The sequence below is a fragment of the Ovis canadensis genome, chromosome 18 (genome assembly GCF_042477335.2).
Source record: "Ovis canadensis isolate MfBH-ARS-UI-01 breed Bighorn chromosome 18, ARS-UI_OviCan_v2, whole genome shotgun sequence".
Classification (NCBI taxonomy): Eukaryota; Metazoa; Chordata; class Mammalia; order Artiodactyla; family Bovidae; genus Ovis; species Ovis canadensis.
In genome coordinates this window covers 43,945,887-43,969,411 of record NC_091262.1, presented here as the reverse complement: position 1 = coordinate 43,969,411, position 23,525 = coordinate 43,945,887, and the positions used below count along the sequence as shown (strand labels likewise).

The 23,525-nt window shown below is 50.5% G+C and overlaps 1 protein-coding gene and 1 long non-coding RNA gene across 3 annotated transcripts in view; one reads left to right on the top strand and one right to left on the bottom strand.

The window, feature by feature from the left end:
* Nucleotides 1–14,966, bottom strand: part of ADAMTS7 (ADAM metallopeptidase with thrombospondin type 1 motif 7) — a 57,228-nt gene extending 42,262 nt beyond the window's left edge. Inside the window, exons 1-4 of the mRNA XM_069560065.1 lie at nt 14,783–14,966; nt 4,494–4,849; nt 2,240–2,405; nt 919–1,103 (exon numbers count right to left, since the gene is read on the bottom strand). Coding sequence (XP_069416166.1) covers nt 919–1,103; nt 2,240–2,405; nt 4,494–4,849; nt 14,783–14,882 — 807 coding nt within the window. The 5' untranslated portion in view covers nt 14,883–14,966. The remainder of the gene's footprint in view (nt 1–918; nt 1,104–2,239; nt 2,406–4,493; nt 4,850–14,782) is intronic.
* LOC138423789 (uncharacterized) lies at nt 13,890–23,191 on the top strand. 2 transcript variants are annotated; one of them, XR_011250446.1, is made up of 2 exons: nt 13,890–14,536; nt 20,480–23,191. It is a non-coding gene; the product is annotated as an uncharacterized lncRNA (long non-coding RNA). The 2 variants fall into 2 exon arrangements; XR_011250445.1 differs by having other exon boundaries at nt 14,104–14,509.
* The last annotated feature ends 334 nt before the right edge of the window (nt 23,192–23,525 follow it).

Genomic DNA, 23,525 nt, shown 5'->3' with positions numbered 1-23,525 from the left:
AGGCTGATATGGGGGAGGTCACAACACATGACACTGGCCACACCAGCTGCAGGGCGCACATACCCGGCCTGCTCTCAGTCACCCAGCCCAGATGGAAAACCATGCTGTTCAGTGGGTAGCCCGCTAAGAATGCCAAGGGCAGAGATCTCTTCTTCCCGGGGGCACAGGAGGCAGCTCGGCTGCCTGAGGCCTCCCACCTGCACAACATGGGGCAGCAGCTGGGAGGGACTGGCTCGTACTAAAGGAGTGGGAATCACCAGCTTCAACCTGCCACAGTGCCCCAGGTAGGACTTGGGAGGTCGGGGCTCCTGTCTGGCTCTGTCCTGGCCTAGCCTTGTGACCTGGGAAAGTCAGTCACCCTCAAGGGGTCCAGTTATTTCGACTGTCCTATGGGATCAAGAGAAGTATGCCAACCCTATTATACCACCCAAGTACTACTGTCATCCCCAGTTCACAGCTGAGAAAGCTAAGACAGGTAATACGGCTTGCCCAAGGCCACAGGTCCTTCTAACTCTAATGCCTGCTGACAGCTCAGGCACGGGCTCATCTGACTGGGCATTTCCACGTCCCCAGTGACCAGCCCAGGTCCCAGCACAGGGAGGGAGGTGCTTGTTTAGAGTGGTGTGGATGGGCCAACCAGTCTACAGGCTCCTCCAGGCAGGTACAAGGTCGAGGTTGCTTCATCCCCTCTTCCCCTCACTCTGGTCCTAGCAGTGGGCAGAGGCTGCTGAGCCAGTGGGGTGCCATGACCTCCAGTGGTGTCTCACATCTGCCCAGGTTCTCTCCCAGTGACTCAGGAGCTGGAAGCCTGTACCCAGCATGGAGCCTGGGGTATGTACCCTTTGGGGTTCCCCAACACCACCTCCTGGCAGCCCTCACCACCCCTCCCCCACCACACGCCGCCTGCGGCAGCCTCACCATATTCATGATGGTCAGCACGTAGCTCTCGACATTCGGCTGCCCGTGGTACTCCACCATTTTGGCGTCAGCTACCACCAGGGTCTCCACCCACTTCTCTTTGCTGACCGAGCGCTGGTATCGACGCCTCAGCCGCTGCCGCCGCTGTTCCCAACGCTCCCGCTGGGGCTCCAGCTCTGGAAACTCTGTGGACCCAGAAGGGGTGGGGGCTAGCTGCCAGGAGGCTGGCCCAGGACACACGTCTCAAGGACCCCTCCCCAGTGAGCTCTCTCTGGGTCAGTGGGAATAGTGCTGGGATCAGAGTGTGACTCTGCCCGACCTGTGCTGTGTGGCCCTGATCTAGTCACTTCCCTTGTCTGACCCTGGGGCTGCCTGACAATAAATAGATAAGCCTAGCAGCCTCAGAGGATGACTTCGATGGGGCTATGAACACGGTGAAGCACTGAGCCTGTGAGGCGAGCTCCTGGGCCCGTATCTCCCTATGCTGATCCACCCCTGCTAGGGGGTAAGTACCTCCCAGCACACACAGACCTCTCAACCTAACCCCCAGCCTGGGGAGGCTGGCCAAGAGCCCAGCCAGCTGACCTCCCTGGAGACCTGCCCCACTGCCCCAGGCTGCCCCCCAGATCAGAGGAGGAAGCACATCTATGAAGCTGGGGAAACCGAGGGCAAGAAGCAAGCCTCGGTGAATATCTGTCCCAGGATGTATCTGTCCCTAGCCGTGGGCAGCCTGTGAAGCTGGAGCATTCCATAGACCCCAGCAGCCTTTAGCAGGCAGCTCCTTACCTGGACTGGCCCAGCATGGACTGGCCACTCTGCAGAAGAGGTGCTGGGTCCCACACTCTAGGCCCCCAATAACAGGGGTCCCACACTCTAGGCCCCCAATAACAGAGGTCAGTTTTTCTGGGGTGAGACCAGAGTGGGGAGGGGAGGGAGGTTCCTACCTAGTTGTCCTGCTGAGGTTGCGTATGGCCCAGCCTTGCCTGGACACTCAGGGAAGAATGGCTGCCACAGCTAGAGGTGTCACAGGCAGGGAGCAGGGAGGGGACACAGAGAGACTGAGTCCTGAGGTGGGGAGGTAGATGAGCTGGTGGTGAGTGGGGTCAGTCCAGGGGATGAGCTGGGGCAGGCCCGACAGGCAGAGGCCTCAGGCCCATCGCACATGGAGGGCACAGGCTACGATGATGTGGCTGTTGGTTTGTCTGTGTCCCTTCAGTCCAAGAGGAGCTGGGCATGGGGGTGCTAACAGGGGTTTCTAGAAAGGCCCCTCCATGGTCCAAGACTCATCCCCTACCCCAGAGCTGGTAGCAGAGAAACATACCTTTCACCCCACAGGTGCCTGGAGCCCTGGAGTCCCCCGGCTCTGCCCACTTCTCGGGGGCTTGGCGCTTGTATACCACGTGGGGCTGGGCGTGGCCAGGCCGGGCGGGGACGCCATCCAGGGGCTCAATGAAGTAGTCCTTATTGGAGAGCTGGAACACACCTTTCTGGGAAAGAAGCACCAAGGTCACACAGGGAGGACCAGCACTCAGCTGCCCTCCGCCACCCCCAGAGGCCTGTCCTGCCCAGCAGAGCCACCACACCAGCTGCCCCCAGACACACTGTGCTTTCCTCCCTTTAGACCTTTGCTCGCTTTGTACCCTCTGGCTGGAATGTCCCTCCTTACCGCCTTACCCAGCCAAAGGCTTCTAGACTGAGCGCAGAAGCCCTCAGCCCAGGAAGCTGCTCCATATACCCACCCCACCCCTTAGCCCATAAGAAGTACAAAATAGGTCTGCATCCCCCACATTCCAAAGATAAGCAAGAATTACAATTAAAAGCTTAACACCAAGGGGAAAAAAAGCTTTGGGTTAGTAATGTACAGCATGGTGACTATAGTTAATAACACTGTTTCGTGTTCTTGAAAGTTGCTAAGAAAGATTAAAAGTTCTCATCACAAGAAAAAAAACTATACATAAATTTGTAACTAGACTTATTGTGATCATTTTACAATATATTAATAAATAGGTGTCAAATTGTCTGAAACTAATATTTTTATAATATCTCAATAAAAAGAAATTTGATTACCAAAAGCAAAAAAAAAAAAAAAGAAGGAAGAAATGGGTTTCCTTCCAAATCTAACAAGATGGCCATGGAGATACCCACTCTCACCAGGACACCCTCTTCCTTGGTCCAGGATCTTCCAGAGAAGGGAAATTGAAAGGGGTGTCTCAGGGATGTTCGCTGGCATTCAGAGAGGCCAGAGGAAGGAGGGGCCTTGGGAAGTATCTTTGAGCAACGCACCACCTACTAAGGAAGCTCAGGACTCCAACATGGAAGGTTTTCCCTCCCTTGGACCCCTCCTCATTGGCTCCAAGTCAGCCAGTTGGGTCACTCAGGGCAGAGAACCTGAGTGCTGGAATCATTAGCTCTAGGGGCTGGAGGCCTGGGTTGACTCCACCACTGGATAACTGAGTGACCTTGGGCAGGTTCCTCTCGGAGCCTGTTCCCTCATCTGTAAAATGGGAACAATGCCCATATGCGTACCTGTTGCTCAGGTGCAACAAGATTAATTTAACTATATGAACAGGGAGAAGTACAGGCTCCTGTAAACGAGACTTTCCCAGGCAGCTGGGCTCTCAAAGGCCCAGATACCCCAGAGCAGGGGTCCCCACCCTCCAGGATCTTATGCCTGATGATCTGAGGTGGAGCTGATGTAATAATAATAATAGAAATAAAGTGCACAATAAATGTAATGTGCTTGACTCATCCTGAAACCAGCCCCTACCCCCAGTCTGTGAAAAACTGTCTTCCACGAAACTCTTCCCTGGTGCCAAAAAGATTGGGGACCAACGGCCCTAGAGCCTGTGAGGTGGGCTATATGTCATGAGCCAGCGCCCTGCCACAGCTGTGGCTTTTCCTGAGCAATCTGAGCTGAGGCTCCCTGCAGGGAGTAGTGGATGGCTGGGAAGGTGCCCCCACCCACCCCCACTCCTCCCACAGCCCACCCTCCAGAGCGGGAGCAAAGGGGGCCCTATGCTGCCTGGAGAGGCGTTGCTCTCAAGCAGAGGGAGGCAATTAGGGCTGCACGTGGCTGCCAGCATTACCTCAACTCAGAAAAACCTGGAGGCTAAAGCTGGCTCTCCTGGGAAGCAGGGTGGGGGCAGGGGTTGTGCAGTCAAAGTCATAACTGATACCCCTTGAAGATGAGGGCCTCAACTGCTTTCTGAGTTACTCAGTCCACACACAGCACAAACAAAAAGCGGTTTTCAAAGTCTGGACTGACAGCTTCAACACTATCTGAGAAACTGCCAGAAATGCATGTTCCCCACCCCCTCTCCCCATCTACCCTATGGGACACCAGGTTTTCCACTAGGCCTGGATGACTGGCTTGCTTTAAAGTTTGAGAACCGCTGCCCTAGAGAATAAATATGCCTGAGCATGCCTGTAAAATGCCACCCCATTTTACAGGTGCTAATAGCTAAGGCTGGAAGGGGGAACGCCAACGGGCCAAAACCAGCAGACAAGTCCGTGGCCAGGCAGGGGGTGGGGATGGGGGTGGCCCCCACGCCCTCCAGCTCACCCCGCGCACTCACCAGGCCGTCGCAGGCGCTGATGGCCGCCAGGCCGCCCTCGAGCTCGGGGTCCTGCACCTCACCTAGCAGGTGGCAGGCGGGGGCACGGGCCCGGATGTGCGCTCGGCCCAGGCCGCCCCGCCGCCGCGTCTCGCTCACGAAGCCGGGCGCCAGCAGGTGTGGGTTGGTGGTCAAGTTGAAACGCAGCTCGCGGCCGCGGTATTGCAGCTCGTAGAAGGTGGGCGCGCTAGGGCGCGCGGACAAGTCCCTCTTGCGCAGCGCGCGGGGCCACAGCTCGTAGGACAGGAAGGAGCCCCCCGAATCCACACGGACCGGGTGCACAATGTCCAGCGCCGCCCGGCCCTCGGCGGCGTGCCCTGCAGGAAGAAGAGCCGAGACGGAGTGGGAGCCGAGGAGCCCAACGGGGCGCTGAGGTCCAAGTGCCGGGATTCAGACATCCACCACCTGTGCTGTTTCACCGCTCCGTGCCTCGCGAGCTCCACCCAGGTGATCGCAATAACCTCTTCACAAGTCTCCCTGCTTCCGTTAGTGACCGCTTCGGGTCCCTCTCCTCCAGTCTGATTAGCTTTCCACGTAGTAGTCACAGGGACTCGTTCCAGAGCTGTCAGATCATAACCTTTCTCTGCTCAAAACCCTGCAGTGGCCCCCAGCTCACACACAGCAGAAAACTGTTCTAGCGATGGACAGGGACGTCCTAGGCAAGGATACCTCCGATCTCATCTCAGCTGCTGCTGCTAAGTCGCTTCAGTCGCGTCTGACTCTATGCGACCCCATAGACGGCAGCCCACCAGGCTCCCCCGTCCCTGGGATTCTCCAGGCAAGAACACTGGAGTGGGTTGCCATTTCCTTCTCCAATGCATGAAAGTGAAAAGTGAAAGGGAAGTCGCTCAGTTGTGTCCGACTCTTCAAGACCCCATGGACTGCAGCCTACCAGACTCCTTCATCCATGGGATTTTCCAGGCAAGAGTGCTGCAGTGGGGTGCCATTGCCTTCTCCCTCATCTCAGCTACACCTCCCGAATTCCCTGTATTCGGCCACTGGCCTCCTTGCTGCCCCTGCTCAAGATTTTGCTTTCTTGTTCCCTCCACCAGGAACAGGCTTCCCTCAGTTTCCCACAGGACTATAAAGCACTGACTTCCTTCAGGTCCTTCCCCAAAGCTTACTCACTTCTTTTTAAAATTGCAACTCCCCGCCTCTCCCTATCCCCTCTTCCCTGCTTTATTTTTCCCCACAGCACGTCTCACATACTGTATCACTTAACATCTGCATTCTTTTTTCTATTTTTCTTTCTCTATCTCCTCCCAGTGTGAACTCTAGGAGGGCAAGAATCTTTAGAGTCTTTGCTGAAGATTTTAAGTGTTCAAGAATGTCTGGAAACTAGTAGTTTCTCAGTAAGTATTTGTGTAAAATCTGTAGAAAGGGGATCATAACTTACACTTTGGGGGCTGAAGATTAAATGAACTGAACTACTCCACATATAGCAGCGCCTGGACCACTGAATACGATGAATACGACTGAATACGATGGCAATTATGATTATTAGATTATTATTAGCCTGATGGATTTTTTAAAGTGCTTGATGGTTCTTCTGCACACATCTCCAGGCCTCCTGAGATGGGGAGTCAGAGAAGGACCGCCCAGGTAGGGCTCCCTGGCCCCTCATCACTACCACTTCAACCAAGCAGCTCTAGTTTACTTCTTTCACATTTGAGAGTTCAAATGAAAAGATTCCAGGGCTGGAAAAATTTGCAGAATCCTCTCCTAGTCATTCTGTCTGCTTGATTTCCCAATAAGTCTTGATTCTTAACCTTTTTCTGCCATGGACTCCTCAAAAAAATGTTTTTAAGTATGTATGATTAAATGTATAGGAATACCAAGGAAATTCATTATATTGAATTAAAACTGTCAAAATAATTTAAAAAGTAGATGTGAAATCATGTGTTCCTTTCCTAATGCATTAAACAAGATCCAAAGGCAAGTTTAATAACTATGATGATTTCAAAGTAGTGAAGAGCATCAGCCTTATTACAAGATACCTGCAACTGTATTGAGATTAAAAACAAAGAAAAAAAATTTTTTTTCTTGTCCCTATTGGTAGCTTACCTGTCTCCTGAGAAACCTGTATGCAGGTCAAAAAGCAACAGTTAGAACCAGATGTGGTTCAAACTTGAGAAAGGAGTACATCAACACTGTATATTGTTACTCTATTTATTTAATGTCTATGCAGAGTACATCATGCAAAATGCTGGGCTGGCTGAATCACAAGCTGGAATCAAGATTGTTGGGAGAAACAACCACCTCAGACACACAGATGTTACTACTCTAATGGCAGAAAGTGGAACTAAAGAGCCTCTTGATGAGGGTGAAGAGAGTGAAAGAGCTGGCTTGAAACTCAACACTCAAAAACTAAGATCATGGCATCTGGTCCCATCACGTTATGGCAAATAGATGGCAAAAAAGTGGAAACAGTGACAGATTTTCTCTTCTTGGGCTCCAAAATCACTGTGGACTGTAGACGGTGACAGCAGTCCTGAAATTAAAGGATGCTTGCTCCTTGGAAGAAAAGCCATGACAAACCTAGATAGTGTATTAAAAAGCAGAGACATCACTTTGTCCATTTGGTTGAAGCTATGGTTTTTCAGTAGTCATGTACAGATATAAGAGTTGGATCCTAAAGTACGCTAAGCATTGAAGAATTGATACTTCCAAATTGTGGTGCTGGAGAAGACTTGAGAGTCCCTTGGACAGCAAAGAGATCAAACCAATTAATCCTAAAGGAAATCAGCCCTGAATATTCACTAGAAGGACTGATGCTGAAGCTGAAGCTCCAATACTTTGGCCACTTGCTGTGAAGTGCCAACTCACTGAAAAGACTCTGATGCTAAGAAAGATTAAGGGCAAAAGCAGAAGGGGGAGGCAGAGAATGAGATAGTCAGGTATCATCACCGACTCAATGACCATGAATTTGAGCAAACTCCAGGAGATAGTGAAGGACAGGGAAGACTGGCATGCTACAGTCCATGGGGTCACAAAGAGTTGGACATGACTTAGCAACTGAACAATCATTGGTAGCTAAATCAGAGATACTGCTAATACTAATAATTTGTTGCTAATATTTGTAATGGAAGGAAATACTGAATTTCACTTCAAGGTTAGAAAAATTAAAGATGTAATATAGTCCCATCCAAGTTCATGGATCCTCTGAATTCTACCCAGGTCCCTGTGGCTATGGATTCCAAGTTAGGACACCTGCAGGAGAGTCTCCAGATTGCTCCTGGAGAAAGCAGAGAGACATTCAGAAAGGTGCAGAGACTAGCCTAAAGCACACAGAAAGAGTAATAAAGTCTCCCAAATGGTTTCAACCTCCCAGTAACATCCTTCTTCATTCTCAGAGGTCTGTCTCTTGCTGGGTCTGTTTCTCCACTGCTAATATCAAAGCTATGACCAACCTAGACAGCATGTTAAAAAGCAGAGACATTACTTTGCCAACAAAAGTCCATCTAGTTAAAGCTATGGTTTTTCCAGTGGTCATGTATGGATGTCAGAGTTGGACTATAAAGAAAGCTGAGCACTGAAGAATTGATGTTTTTGAACTGTGGTGTTGGAGAAGACTTGAGAGTCCCTTGGACTGCAAGGAGATCAAACCAGTCAATCCTAAAGGAAATCAGTCCTGAATATTCATTGAAAGGACTGATGCTGAAGCTGAAGCTCCAATACTTTGGCCACCTGATGTGAAGAACTGACCCATTGGAAAAGACCCTGATGCTGGGAAAGATTGAAGGCAGGAGGAGAAGGGGGCAACAGAGGATGAGATGGTTGGATGGCATCATCGACTTGATGGACATGAGTTTGAACAAGCTCCAGGAATTGGTGATGGACAGGGAAGCCTGGCGTGCTGCAGTCCATGGGGTCACAAAGAGTCAGACATGACCAAGTGAACATGAGCTGGACTCGATCAAACTTTTCCAACTATTTTGACCACTAGACCTAGCCTTCAAAAGAAATCTCACGTGGACACACACAAAGAAGAGCAGCACTGCTGGGAGTGGGCAGGAACCCCAGGGCTCACGCTCTCGTTCTCTGTTTTCCTTCTCCACAGTTCCCAGGCTCTAAGGTGCAGGTAGGAAACTGGCCCATCTGAGGTTTGTCCCAGCCTCTGGTCCTGCCTAGCTCTGGGGCTTATCCTGGCTTTATGCCCAGCTTGTGGGATCCTGGCTGCTCATGACAAAGACCCCTCAAGGCCACAAGAATGCCTGAGTGCCCTGCAGCTGTCCTACAGGGCTCTCTGTGTGGCTGCTGCTGGGGTGGGAAAGGAAGCCAAGTCCAGCCTGAAGCTCCCTCCAGGCCAGGCTGCAGAAACTCAGCTCACTCTCCAATCTGTCTCCTGCCAAACCACTTGAAGAGTGCGCTGCGTGGTGTGGCCCCCTGCAGCCCCGCTGAGGACACCCCCCACTGCCCACAACTGCCCCAGTGGGCCAGCTATCAGGGCAGTCCTCTAAGAGCATTCTCTGAGAGGCAGGACACAGGGTGGGCTGGAGTGACTTGTTCAGTGCTTTAGGCAAATTGTCCTTGTCTCTGAGTTTCAGGAGGGCACAAGTGCAAGGATTTTTCCAGACTTCTCGGATGAGAATTTGTTAAAAACAAATTCTCAGGCCCTGTCCCAGACCCACTGAATCAGCATCTCCAGGAAATGGGACTGGGAAGCTGTGTTTTTACCAAAAGCCTCAAGGGATTGTAGTCATCAGGGAAGTTAAGAAATTCCTTACTGGACATAAACCTGGCTGCACATCAGCAGTACCTGGAGAGCTCTGAAAAACTGTAGCTGCCCAGGACCCAGCCCAGAGATTCTGATTCCATAGCTCCAGAGCTCTGAGGCCCCAGAATCTGTATTTTTCTTAACGTTCTGGGGATTCTGATGGAACCATTTCAAGGCTGGCATCTGGAAGCCACTGGGCTGGATAGTTGAAGACTTCTTGCTGTCTCATCCTCATAAGGGCATTTGGGAGGGCAACTCCACAACCACAGCTTGCAGACTTGTTTTTATTTTTGTTTGTCAGTGTATTGATTAGGGGCAGGTAGTGGTTTGTTGGACTGGCAAAAATGTTGAACAGTATTTAATCAGTTGCCAGTGTTTTTTAAAAAAAGAAAAAAATCACATGATTTTGTACAAAAGTCTCAATTTTCAGCTTAAAGTCTTATCGTCCATCCATGTCAGGCCTAAATTCACACTTGTCAGAGGTGGCCCGTTAGAGAGGGCCTGTGCTTTTCCATCTGCCTCAGTCTCCACCACTTCCTATGTGTTCTCAGCACTGTCGCTAAATATAGGTTGCCCCCAGCTTCACACTTGTGCTGTCTTTCATTCAGTAAAGAACTGAATCTCTAACAACAATGGGAAAACAAGGGCTGGGCCAAGAGGCCCTACGATTCACGAAAAGTGTCTTCCCATCAGCTTTGTTATGTTACCTAGCTGGTCCACGACATTCGGTGTTGTGAGGGAGAGTTAAGTGCCCTAATGTCCAGGAAAATGTATAAGACACTATCCTAGCCCTGAGAATAAATGGGTGCAGGGCACTCATGATCCATACCCCTGGCACAGAGCTGGGAAAGTCCAAGAGAGGGGAGGAGATAGCCCAGAGATGTATGGGGAAGAAGAGCTTTGTCAAAGGGGCGCATGTGACATGTCCCCTTGACATATGGGTACATATTTAAGCATGAGGATGAGGACAGCTTCGCAGTGGGCATCATGTCATAGACCACCAGAGAAATAGGAAAAAGTCAGGTGAGGGGAACAAGCAATAAGAAGCTTGACCCAGGCACGTGTTTTGTGGAATGAGAGACAATGGAGTTACAAAGCAATGTAAGAGTGTGAGCGCTGAACACAGCTAGACCTGGGTTCAGGTGCCAACTTGGCTACTTAATAGTTGTGTAGCCTGGACAGTTACTTCATCTTGCTGGGCCTCAGTTTCCTCATCTGCTCAGAGTATCCAAGTCAGAAAATTTAAGGAGGGTCATGGAACAAATAGATGGAGAATAAGAAAACAGTTACACTCCAAGGTTTTATTTTAAATAAATGTTAAAAGCAGTTCCCTGGGCATGAACCATCACAATCAAGGCTGCTAAAGACAAGCTGAAGGTGTGGGGTGCTGATGCCAATTAGCCCAGAAGTGCTCAGTGTACCAGAAAAACGGAAGCTACATGGCACACTTCTAGGCAACGGCAGTGTCCTCAACTGTATGTGGGTGGGAGACGGCATGATGTGTAAGGCTGGGGAATCAGATCCCCTGGGGAGAGATGGCCCCGAGCTCAACAGTGTCCCTGGGGAGGGATCCACGAACTTGGGGGTATGCAGTCCTGTTCAGAACCCCTGCTCTAGACCTTGGGAAATTATTGCAAGATAGAAATTCAAGAGAGTTATAAAGAAGCATCCTCTTAAGTTCAAAAATGTAAGTAGAAATACGCTGCAGGCAAAAAGCATTAGAAGTAATGTGCTCTATAGTCAGAGCGTCGGGGTCTGCATCACAACTTTGCCATCAAAAGCTGTGAGGCCATGGGTAAATTAAGCACACAGTCTCAGTTCCTCCATCTGTAATACGGGCATGATAATATTCATACCTTAGGTTGTGTGAGAATTCAGTGCGTCAATACATAAGCGCTTAGTTCAATAGATAGTAACACAAAGCAAATGTGACTGTTATGACTGAAAATTAGCAAGAGAAGTTCTCAAGTATACTTAGCTATTTCTTTAAAAACTTCTTTTGCCTAATGACTTAATATTTTAATAAGAAATGTAAAATTGCTTACAGGATGTTACCACTTTTACTGCAATAATTTTCATTTTCTTGCTTTATTCTGCATTCATTTTCAATAGTCAATTTGTATTGTTTTACTATTAAAATATTTTTAAATGAGGACAGAGTAAGTTAAAAAATAAACAACCCTTTCAGTGTCTCTGATAGCTGATGGCTGGTAGAGATCATGGTGGCTGAAAGTACCACCACCCAGTGCCAGCAAAGGGTAATTGTCCATCAGAGCTGAGCCAGCAGTGCTAAAGCTACTGCAGATGGGAGCAGGGACTGCCAGTGGTTCATGGCTGAGTCTGTCCTGCCGGGAAGGTTATTCGGTTGTGATTGGAGTGTGTTCCTGCCACAACGGGTGTTGAATACTTTGAATATCACTGCTAGGTGACAGAACTGTCACCCTGGAACTTCTACCAGAGAAATGCCAACATGGTGTTTACCCTCACCTCCTTATCGAGTACCTGAGTTACAGTCCAGCTCTTCAAATGACCCATAGCTCATGACAAAGAGAAAAAATAACCAGGGGGTGTGTGACACACGCCCTCCCACCCCAGTCTGTCTGCACTTGTCTGCATGCACACGCACACGGAGCTCACGCGTGAAACAGTGTTTCGGTGGGCCCCTGCGCCAGTCCCAGCAATCCCAACAAGTCCCTTGGTTTGTTACATTTTTCTAAAAGTGAGCCCAAGATGTTTTCTTTGGCCTCTATCAGGGTCGCATTCAGCGGGCAGAGCACCCGGTCTAGGTCCCCCAGGCAGATCTAAAGAAAATGACAAAGAGCTCAGCAGCCTCCATGTCAGGGATGCCGAGTGGGAGAGACTGGGGAGGACCTCATGCGACGTATCTATAGGGACACTGGAGACAGACACTCACCTGAAGGGTGACCCAGATTAGATAGGAGGGGCGCTTGCCTTTCCTCCACCCCAAATGGCAGGTCCAAGTTTCAGGACACACCAAGGACTCCCTAATCTTATTGGGTCTATCTGGCAGACTCATAAAAACCACAGCCACCACATGGCAGTCTCTCTGCTCTGTGTGAAGCAAACACATTCAGCATCTCACTGAATTCTCATAACAACCCTTGGAGATAGATACCATTATCCCAGTTTAACAACATGGGCAAGCTCATACATGTGTCTGGCTTGCAGTAGAAGGGGACCCTGACCACAGGCACTCCCCTCCGTCCCCTGACACACACATAACCTTTCTCCCACAACTGCCAGGGAGCCTGGACCCAAGTTCAGGCTTCAGGGGCACTTCCTTGGGGCAACTACTTTCCTGCTCCCATCACCTGGTTCACCCTCACTGGTCCCCAGCTTTGGGGCAGTGGGAAAACACAGGCTTCACCCAGGTAGCCCAGGAGTCTAACCTAGCAGGTCACTCTCCTCTCTGAATCTGTCCTCTCATTTATAAAAGAACTTTCCATCACACACCTTGCAGGGTTGTTGTGGAGCTGATGAGAAATAAGAAGTAGGGATGCTGGCACATGGTAGGTCTCATTAAATATTTGCTCTGTCCCCTACACATTGGTGCTAGACGGGGAGCTTCCTCCCTAAAACACTGCTCCCCTCAAAGGCTTTCATCAGCTGCACCCCTCAACGGTTCCGCGAACCTCTAAGATCAGGCTTAAATGCTCCCTACATTCCGGCCTATATGCTTTTCCAGCCTCACAACCACAATCCCTCTGCTGGGGAGGGAGGTCTTCCCAAAACCCAGCTCAAAGGCCTAACCTAGCCACCCCACCCCCACCCACTCCACCAAGCCCTGTTGGGCTGCACCCACCCACCCACACCCACACATCCCCCCACTTCCCCACACCCCCTTCCAGCCCATCTAAAGTTCATCCATCACACACACACACACACACACACACACACCCTTCCAGCCCATCTAAAGTTCATCCATCACACACACACACACACACACACACACACACACACTCTTCCAGCCCATCTAAAGTTCATCCATCACACACACACACACACACACACACACTCTTCCAGCCCATCTAAAGTTCATCCATCACACACACACACACACACACACACCCTTCCAGCCCATCTAAAGTTCATCCATCACACACACACACACACACACACACACACAGACACAGACACACACACACACACACACACCCTTCCAGCCCATCTAAAGTTCATCCATCACACACACACACACACACACCCTTCCAGCCCATCTAAAGTTCATCCATCACACACACACACACACACACACCCTTCCAGCCCATCTAAAGTTCATCCATCACACACACACACACACACACACCCTTCCAGCCCATCTAAAGTTCATCCATCACACACACACACACCCTTCCAGCCCATCTAAAGTTCATCCATCACACACACACACACACACACACACACACACACCCTTCCAGCCCATCTAAAGTTCATCCATCACACACACACACACACACACACACACACCCTTCCAGCCCATCTAAAGTTCATCCATCACACACACACACACACACCCTTCCAGCCCATCTAAAGTTCATCCATCACACACACACACACACACACACACACACACACACACACACCCCCTTCCAGCCCATCTAAAGTTCATCCATCCTTTCAGTCTCTCCAAGCTAGGGCCCCTCTCCTACAAAGCCTTCTCGACTCCCTCGCCTCTACAGCGCTTCCCACTATTCTACCCGCGCCCATGAGACCGGGAGCTCCCAGAGCGCAAGGCCATGGGGTCCTCTACACTCTTCGATCCTAAATTCCCAGGCCGGACGCTCCAGGAGCTCCGCGGCCCGGCGGACCGGGACGGAGCATGATTCTGGACCCGGGCCAGAGGCTCGTCGGAGGCCAGCCGGGCGGGGCTGGGCGGGGAGAGCCAAGACCAGGGCCGGGGAAAGAAGCTCCTTCTCCGCGCTGCACTCCCGGCTCCTTCACACTTGGGGGAGGGGGAGGCAGGAAGTGCAAGGACAGCGCAAGACCCGGCCCAGGGAGCCTGAGGGCCGGGCAGGCTGCCTAGAGGCTGGGGACCGGGGCGAGGGGCCGGGGCTCGGCGGGGGACCGCGTAGACCTGCGACCCCGCGACTCCGCCCGCAGCGCCCTGGCCAGCCTGCTTTCCAGAGGAGGCACACTGAGGAGGGCGAGAAACAATACATCGTGAGCAAGCCGCGCTCCGTCCAGTTGCTCAGACGAAGAGATTCCCCGGGAGAGACAGACGCGATCTGCTGCACCCGAGGTGGGGAAACGGGAGCTCGAAGAGCGTGTAAGAGGCTTATTCCGGCTATGGGCAGGGTGCGTAGCGGAGTCGAGGGCTGGGGAAGGCACCCTGAAGGCGCGGTTTCGCTGCCCTAAGCCCACCCCTGTCCTAACACCAGGAGAGTGGGGGGCGACCCCTCCCGGCAGAGCCTGGAGGGAGCAGAATCTGCAGAGGAGAGAAGGGGCTGAACCTAGGCTGGAGAAGCCGGGAGGGGTGGCAGGGCCGGCCGGCCGGGGCGGGGCAGCCACCCACCTGGTGCAGATCCGTGGGCGCCCGGCGCCAGGACCGAGAGGAACAGGAGCAGGGGGCGCAGCAGCGGCGCGGGGCTTCGGGGACTCGGGCCGCTGGGCATGGCCGGGGCCAGGCGGCCGCCGAGCGACCCCTCGCACACGCTCTCGTCCGTCCCGTCCGTTCGCTGCCCGGTCCCGGGTCCGGCTCAGGACATGCCCGACCCGCGTGCAGCTCCCGGAGTCCTGGGCCCGGACTGCCGCCCGGCGGGCGGCTGCACTCGGCTGCGAGCAACAAAGGCTGCAGGGCCCGCCCCCTCGGCCGGCTGCGAAGGCAAAGAAAAGACTGGAGAGTGAGAAGAGGAGAAAGAAAGGGAAGGAGGGAGGGAGGGAGAAACGCCGCGGGCCCCCGCCCCGCCCCTCGGGCTCCTTCCCCCGCCCCCGGCCCGCCCCTCCCGCCCAGGCGCGGCCTCGCCCCTCCCTCGCCCCACCCTCTCGGGCCACTCCGGGCCCGGGCCGACTGCCCACCGCTCAGGGGCGGAGCACTGGGCAGGGCGCACGCAGCGCCCCCCGACGGCCGGTCGGCCGCCCACCGGGCCGAGGGCGCCGTCTGGCGGTGGAGCCAAGAAGGGCCCTCCTGTCCATAGCCCGCCGGCGCCCCTCAGAGAATCTGGAATTTCTGGAATTTCTGCCTTGTCCCTAAACTGTGCTCGCGGTGGCGCCCTTCGGTGCACTCCCGGGGCTGCCCTTCTAAAGAAGAGGGACATAGACGCCCCGGGAGAGTCCAGGGTCTCCAAAGCTAGCTGGGGAGAGAGGCCCAGACTCTTCCCAAGGGAGTATGTTTCCTACTTAGGGCAGGGTCCCTCAATTCCTCCCTGCAAGTGTGTTTGCCTGAAGGGAAGCACAGCATTTGGCCCATGGGCTGGAGCCCACAGACTCAGCAGGGGCCTTCTGGGAGCTTGGAAGCCTGCCAATCCCAGCCTCGCATCCTCAGCCTCAAACACCCACCATCTGTCCTGTGGCCCCAGCCCTGATTCTAGCTTCCTGCTCCCTCCCTCGAAGCTCCCAGAAGCCGTTCCCCATGTCAAAGAACACTCCCACCCTTCACCTTCTGCTTCACTAAACCTGGCCCTACCCTGAGGACCTTCACCTCTTGTTCCTCAGGACAGTGGTGGCCTGCTTTCTTCCCCTGACCAGCCTTTGTGTAGCCTCCTGCCGCCCACATACCTCCTCCCTGTTCCATCTCACATGCACTCATTCTGGAAGTTCCCATCTGGCTCCTTCACCCCAAGCCCTGCTGTCCTCGGGGACAAATGCAGCACCTGGCTACACAGTTGCTTGACCTCCTCATCTCTAATGACGCGTCCCTCCACCTTAGCCACCAGCACTCCTGGGCTCCCTCCTCCCTCCACTGCCACAGCCTAGGTTCTGTCACCCCCGACAGCCCACTCTGAAGTCTCCCAATCAGATGCCCCACTCTCAGAGCACATCCTGATGCCTTTCCCATCCTCCCTGAATAGTCACAGTAATAATATGTGCTTTTCTTCCTCCTTGGAAGAAAAGTTATGACCAACCTAGATAGTATATTCAAAAGCAGAGACATTACTTTGCCGACTAAGGTCCGTCTAGTCAAGGCTATGGTTTTTCCAGTGGTCATGTATGGATGTGAGTGTTGGACTGTGAAGAAGGCTGAGCGCCGAAGAATTGATGCTTTTGAACTGTGGTGTTGGAGAAGACTCTTGAGAGTCCCTTGGACTGCAAGGAGATCCAACCGGTTCATTCTAAAGGAGATCAGCCCTGGGATTTCTTTGTAAGGAATGATGCTAAAGCTGAAACTCCAGTACTTTGGCCGCCTCATGCAAAGAGTTGACTCATTGGAAAAGACTCTGATGCTGGGAGGGGTTGGGGGCAGGAGGAGAAGGGGACGACCGAGGATGAGCTGGCTGGATGGCATCACTGACTCGATGGACGTGAGTCTGAGTGAACTCTGGGAGATGGTGATGGACAGGGAGGCCTGGCGTGCTGCGATTCATGGGGTCACAGAGAGTCGGACACGACTGAGCGACTGAACTGAACTGAACTTTCTTCCTCCAGTCTCTTGTCAGCTGTCTATGCCCACCACCCCCCACCACCACCCCCGACCTTCCCCTCCTAGCTCCACTCACTTCCCTCCCTAGCTATACTCATTGCTTGACTTCTGGCCCTTGCTACTGTTGCTGCTATCATTGCTTGACTTCTGGCCCTTAGCCAACCACTTTCCATTTCTCCCCTGCTCCTAACAGCCATCGACCTTGCTGCAGGGACAGTTCACACCACATCCTGCCCCCCACACCCCCAGGCTGGGCACCAAGCATCTATAACTGGCACCCATGCATTTTCCCATCCTCTGGACACAATGGAGCAGGCACCTTCCAGTGGTCAGAGACAAAAGCTTCTGCCAGGCTGCTCCAAGGACCTTGCTCTAGGTGTTCCCCTCTTTCCTTGGTCTCCACTGGCTCCTGTTCATTCACTCAGTTGCATCTGACTCTTTGTGACCCCATGGACTGCAGCATGCCAGGCTTCCCTGTCCATCACCAATTCCCAGAGCTTGCTCAAACTCATGTCCATTGAGTCAGTGATGCCATCCAACCATCACTGGCTCCTGACCCTTAGTTTAAAAAAATTCTGGTCTCCTTCCAAGTAAAGATATGGATTATACCCCTCCATAAATGAGTGGTCGCTCTCTAGTTCCCACCCCACATTTCTGCTCTTTCTCAATCTAACCTCTCCAGACAGTTATCTAAATTTTGCCTCCTCCCGTTTGCATCTCAGGCTCACCCCCTCCACCATCTTCCACCCTGGTGCCAGAGCCACAGGACCCTTCAAGTCCTTCTCATCTTGACCTGCCCAGTGCATTCTAGAGGTGTCCTTCCCCTCTACTTCTTAACTCCACCCTCATCCACCTGGCAGACTGCCTTCTCACAGGTATTGGGTATTCACAGGGAACAAGAGGGTCACAGTCGCTGGAGCTCTTTCTGGAGGAGGGCCACAGGCTAGTAGGCAAACATGTAAACAAGACCAGCTGCTAAGAGGCGCTATGAAGAAAATAAAACCAGGAGTTTAGAGGGTCTACTTTCCAAGGGGTCAGTCGAGAAGGGCCTCCCGAGGAGGTGATATTCACCAGTCATGTGAGGGTGAAAGGGAAGAGATGGACACACACTTGGTACATCTGAGTGAGACCTGTCTTTTCGGGCTCAGCTTATACATCACCTCTCAGCAAGTCTTCCCCCACTCCCTTCTCAAAGTCCCCAAGCATCTTTGCAACCCCCATCATGGCTCAAATCACACTGCATTGCTCTTGTCTGTTATGTCTGCCAAGCCCACCACACTGTGAGATGCTCAGGCCGTGCCTACTTTGTTTTGTGATCTCAGCCTCCAGCACAGGAAGCCCCAGAGAGGGAAAGGATCTAGGGGTGGGCAGGACATACAGTCCTCCCTGGCCAGTACCACAATCTGCTGTCCTCACTCCTCTGGGGAGCTGCCAAGGCCAAACACAGATTAGAGGCTTTTCTGAAAGGCAGCCTACTTGTGGTTTAAAAACACAAGCTGACAACAGTCCTCACCTATTGCCATCTGTGTCCCAGGTCCTGGCCTTTACTCTGTCCGCAGTCTGCTGGGCTGCCTTCATTTTAAGCCTCCTTGGGAACTATCCTGGACACCACAGGATACAAAAGGATTGTGAAGTTTAGTCCTGCCCTCATGACACAAATAACAATCCAACCAGAAAAATAAGGCCAGCCAACTCCAACTCTGGGGCGTAAAGTTTACATTTTGAACAAAGCAAGAGATTTGATATTTCAACATGTAATTGTTCAAAATGTCAGGTATCCGATTAGAGTCCACCCCCGCCACCCCTGCCAAATCTTGATTGAATTAATTTATTTTTTAAATGATTGTTATCTATGTAGCCCAACATCTCCAGTAAGATTTAACTGAGCTAAAACACTACTAGAAATGGATCAAGTGAAATAAGAAACTAGACTCATTCTACTTCTATATATTCACGTATATATTAATGGATTGCTTAAAAATTAGCCAGGAGAGCACGTGTATTTAAAATCATAAATGAATAGATATCAATTTTAAAATGAAGCGTATGATTTTAAAAAATACTATAAAACCTCTTTGGGCCTCTACTTATCTGTCTAACGGAGATAGTGATTGCTACTGTATTTCAGAGTTTTTTGAGCAGTGGCTCTCAGCTGGGGGTGATTTTGGCTCCATGGAATTTTGCAATGTCTGGAGGTGTTTTCTGTTTGTTTGTTTTGTTTTTATTGTCACAACTAGGGGAAGGTGCTCCTGGCATGTGACAGGTAGAAACCAGGGATGCTGCTAACATCTTACAATGGACAGGTCAGCCCCCCACCGCCAACAAAGAATTATCCAGCCCAAATGTCCAAGTGCCAAGGTTGAGAAACTCTGGTCTAGATGATTAAATAATTTGAAGGCACCTGGAAGAGTAAAAGGTCTTTTGTATTTTGTTTTATTTTGCATTTTTTTGGTAAGGCAAGCACAGGATAAACATTCACACTTTTACAAACAGTGAAGAGTAACTCTTCCCTCCCAAAACTGACCCCTGGTCCCTCGGTGCTCCTTCCTATGGGCCATTATTATCTCAGTTTCTCCTGAACCCTTTTAGAAAAATTCTAGGCAAACACAAAGTTCCATTGAGCACATCTGGTGGCCCAGTCACTCTATGCCTTGCTTTTTTCATTTACCCACACAGCTCAGAGATGGGAGATGGGCCAGCATCCTTTCTCATGGACCTGCAGCAGCCTTATTTTAATAGCTTCTTAGCATGTGGCACATAAACCAGAATGTAAGCTTCATGGGGGCAGGGAACCTCTGTCTTGCTCACTAATAGGCTCTTAGAACAGCAGCTGACCTACGACACACATTCAGTAGCTATTTTCAGTTATCCAAATAAATGTTGGATGGTTGACATTCCATCATGTGTATATGTCACCCATCTCCTACTGGGGGGTATTTAGATTATTTCTCATCTCTTGCTGTGACTATCCTCTGTGCATATGCGTGAGTACAACTGTTGGATAAAGTCCTAGAACTGGGGCTACTGTCAAGGGCATGTGTGTTTGTAACTGTGATAGATAAGAATTGCCAAATTAAGGGCACAATTCTAAATGCTAATTTAGGGTACAGATTGCTAAACAGGGATGCCTAAAAAAGCGCTCCCTTCCATGGGACAGCAACTGGGCTGAGTAAGAACTGGCTTTGAAAACGCACAAGTTGATTGACTTGGAAAGGGGATGCTGAGTAGCTGCCATGGGACTGATTAGCCATTGTTCTGGAAGCCCTGGAGACATGGGTGTTCTGAATATAGTCCCATAGTTCAAAGCACTGGGGCCTTTGCCTGCCAACTACCCAGCTTAGGAGGGGGGCCTGACCCCACACCGCCATGAGGGACAGCATCCCAGGAGTCATGGACATTATCCACATGGAAATTTCAAAACTGTCAGTCAGCTCAGGGGACAAAGGTCCAAGAACAGCTTCCACTCTCGCCAGCAGCCATCTGGGCAGTGAGAAGGATGACTAGACAGAGGCGAATTGTGGCAGCGGATGAGTGCTGAATCCCATGTGTTGGCACTCTGCTTTTACATGCAAGGTCTCACATCCTCCTCCTCCCAACTTTGGGAGTGGACACTATTATATCTTCATTTTACAGATGGAGAAGCTGAAGCACGAAGAGGTCAGGTGGTTTGCTGAACGTCCCAGCACCCAAGTCCCTGAGTACCTCTGCCTCTTGGATTGCCAGTTTGAGCTTCTATGCATCAAAGGACCTGCTTCTTCCTGGCTCCACCTTTGGGAGTTGTTTCTAAGTCTGCCAGATGGCTAGATGTGTGGAACAGGCCACTTCCCCTTCACTAGAGAGTCACTGAGGCTTGCATTTAGGAACACCTCCCAACTGTCAAGGGTCAGGAGCCATGCTGATTTCCAAAGGGACCCTCAGGAATGGCCATCAGATTATTTCCTGCAGTCAAATCTTATCTTCACATCTAGCCCATGAACTCCCAGATGGCCAGGGCCCTGTCAATTGGACTGAAGACTAGCAGATCCCAGAAGACTGTTATGTGGGAGGCTGTGTCCCCAGCCTGACATTCACACAAACCTTAGATCTCTTACTGCCCCACACTGCAGCCTTGGCTGTTTTCTTCTTTTTCTTTTTTATACTTTTTTTTTTCTTCTTCTTGCTATTGTTTCTTCTTGCTATTGTTTCAGCAAGGGGTGTTCCAAATCCTTGTGTCTGGAAATAATTTGAAAACTTTTTATGCTTTTCTATTATATTTATTGAGTTTTTGGAAGCTCTTTCTGTTATTTATCCTATAACATTATTTCATGTATTTTATTAGTTTTTGTAAAGAAAATACTTGTTCCAACATCTAAAAATCAGAACCTTTGCTGGTAATAAGATCCTGGATAAAATAAATGACATGGGTCATTTTTATTTTTCTTTTTTAATCAATAAATCATTTCACTACTTTATTTATCCAACAGATACTCACTTGTGCTGCCTGCAATGGTGCTTAAATGAATAAAAACAGCATGATCCTTATTCTGAAATTGCTATTGCCAATTTTAAAAATGAAGTTAGTTATATAATTTGGGGGTCAGAAGCATATTTTTAAGACGAAGTCAATAGCAAAATAGGCAGGGAAAGAAGTTAACAGATGTGCCTACATCTAATGCTTTTCATAAAGCAAACATTTCTCCATATTTTAAAAGTCCTTAAATCCAATATCAAAAATTAAGAGATCAGAAGAGACCTAGAGAGATCAGAAGAAATAGAAAATTATCAAATAAATGATAGAAGAATCTTTCTCAGAAGTGAAGCACATGCATTTCTAGACTGAAAGAGTTTACTGGCATCCAGTACAACGCATAAGAAAAGACCCCTACCGAGACACACAGGTTCCTTGGTGGTTCAGATGGTAAAGAATCTGCCTGCACTGCGAGAGACCTTGGTTTGATCCCTGAGTTGGGAAGATTCAGTGGAGAGAAGGAAATGACAACCCACTCCAGTATCTCTTGCCTGGAGAATCCCATGGACAGAGGAGCCTGGCAGGCTACAGTCCATGAGGACACAGAGCTGGACACGACTGAGCGACTAACACTTTCACTTCCAAGACACAACATCTTGATGTACCAGAACTTGTAGGTACTAGAGAAAATTATTCCCAGAGGTGGGAAGAAAATGGTCACAAAGACTCTGTAACAGAATGGCGCCAGAATTCTCTCCAGCAGCCCTATTAGCCAGAAGTCAACAGAGCAATGCCTTCAAAATTCTGGAAAGTAGTTTCCAACATAGAACTCAATTCTCGGGCTCTCGATCAAGTGTGAGGGCAGAATACAGCCATTTTAAGATATTGAAGGTCTCAAGACATTTGTTTCGTATGGTCTTTTTCTCTGAAAGTTACAGGAGGCTGTGCTCCACCCAAATGAGGAGGTAAACTACGAGAAAGACCTGGGAACTAGGCAACGGGTCATTTGACACAAATCACATTTGTCGGGAAAGACAAATTCCATGTGCTGGCAAAGAAAGGGAGTCTCCATAATAATAGTAAAGGAAAATTCCAGAATCACAACTGTTCAGAAAGCCGAGAGAGCCACTAGTCCCCACTGGAGCAGGAAGTCAGAGATCCAGATGGGAGGTCTCAAAAGAAATGAACAAAACCCACAGAAATAGAAGTTGTCTTATCTATACACAAGAACCCACAAAGGCCTAATTGCAAACCATCTGAATGGACAATTCCAAATTCAAAGGTAAAGATAAGACCCACAGGCTTGGCTCAGATTAACTACTACTCTGGGCTGACTGGCCTCAGGATCTAGAGATGTTCTCAGGTAAGCTCCACATCATGATGGAATGAGTGACCAGGCTCTGAGTCAGATTGGTTGGGTTTAAGTCCTCCCTTTGCCTGGAACTAGCTGCATGCCCTTGGGCAAACTGCTCAATTGTTCTGAATCGTATAACCTTAGTAAATAGGAGATCAAAACAATGATCTATGATATTATATCAACTTATTAAGATGATATATGTAAAACTGCTTTGTAAACTAGTATTAATACAGTGGAAGTTATCCAGCAACCTCTGCCAACCCAACTCACCAAATTTTGCCACATTTGTCTGTGTTCCTCCAGAATTCCAAAGGAGGTGGGGCCTTTGGGAGGTGACTAGGTCACGAGAATGAAGCCGTTGTTAATGGGCTCCATGAAAGAGGTCCCAGAGAGCTCCTCCTCCCCTTCCTTTGTGAGGACACAACCACAAAGAGAAGTCCGCCATCTGGAAGAAGGCTCTCACTTGACCATGCTGGCATGTTGATCTTGGACCTCTAGCCTCCAGAGCTGTGAAAAATAAATCTCTGTTGTTTATATGCCACCTGGTCTACGACGTTTTGTTTTAGCAGCCCAACTGGACAAAGACAGCCAATCTCCTGGTAAAACATACAGACTACTGCCCACGGCATGCTGATCCCTTGCTACTAGTAGAACACACTCTCCCACTCTACATTAAGTGTGGCGTTTTGGACCAACAGCACAGGCATCACCTGAGAGCTTGTGAGAAATACAGCATCTCAGCATGCCTCGAACCTGCTGAACTGGAATCTGCATTTTCACCAAATCCCCAGGGGAAAGGTGGGCACCTTAAATACTGGTCTAACGGGCCCCAAGCACTTCTCTTCCCACCAAACAAGCTGCAGGCTTCCCAAGAG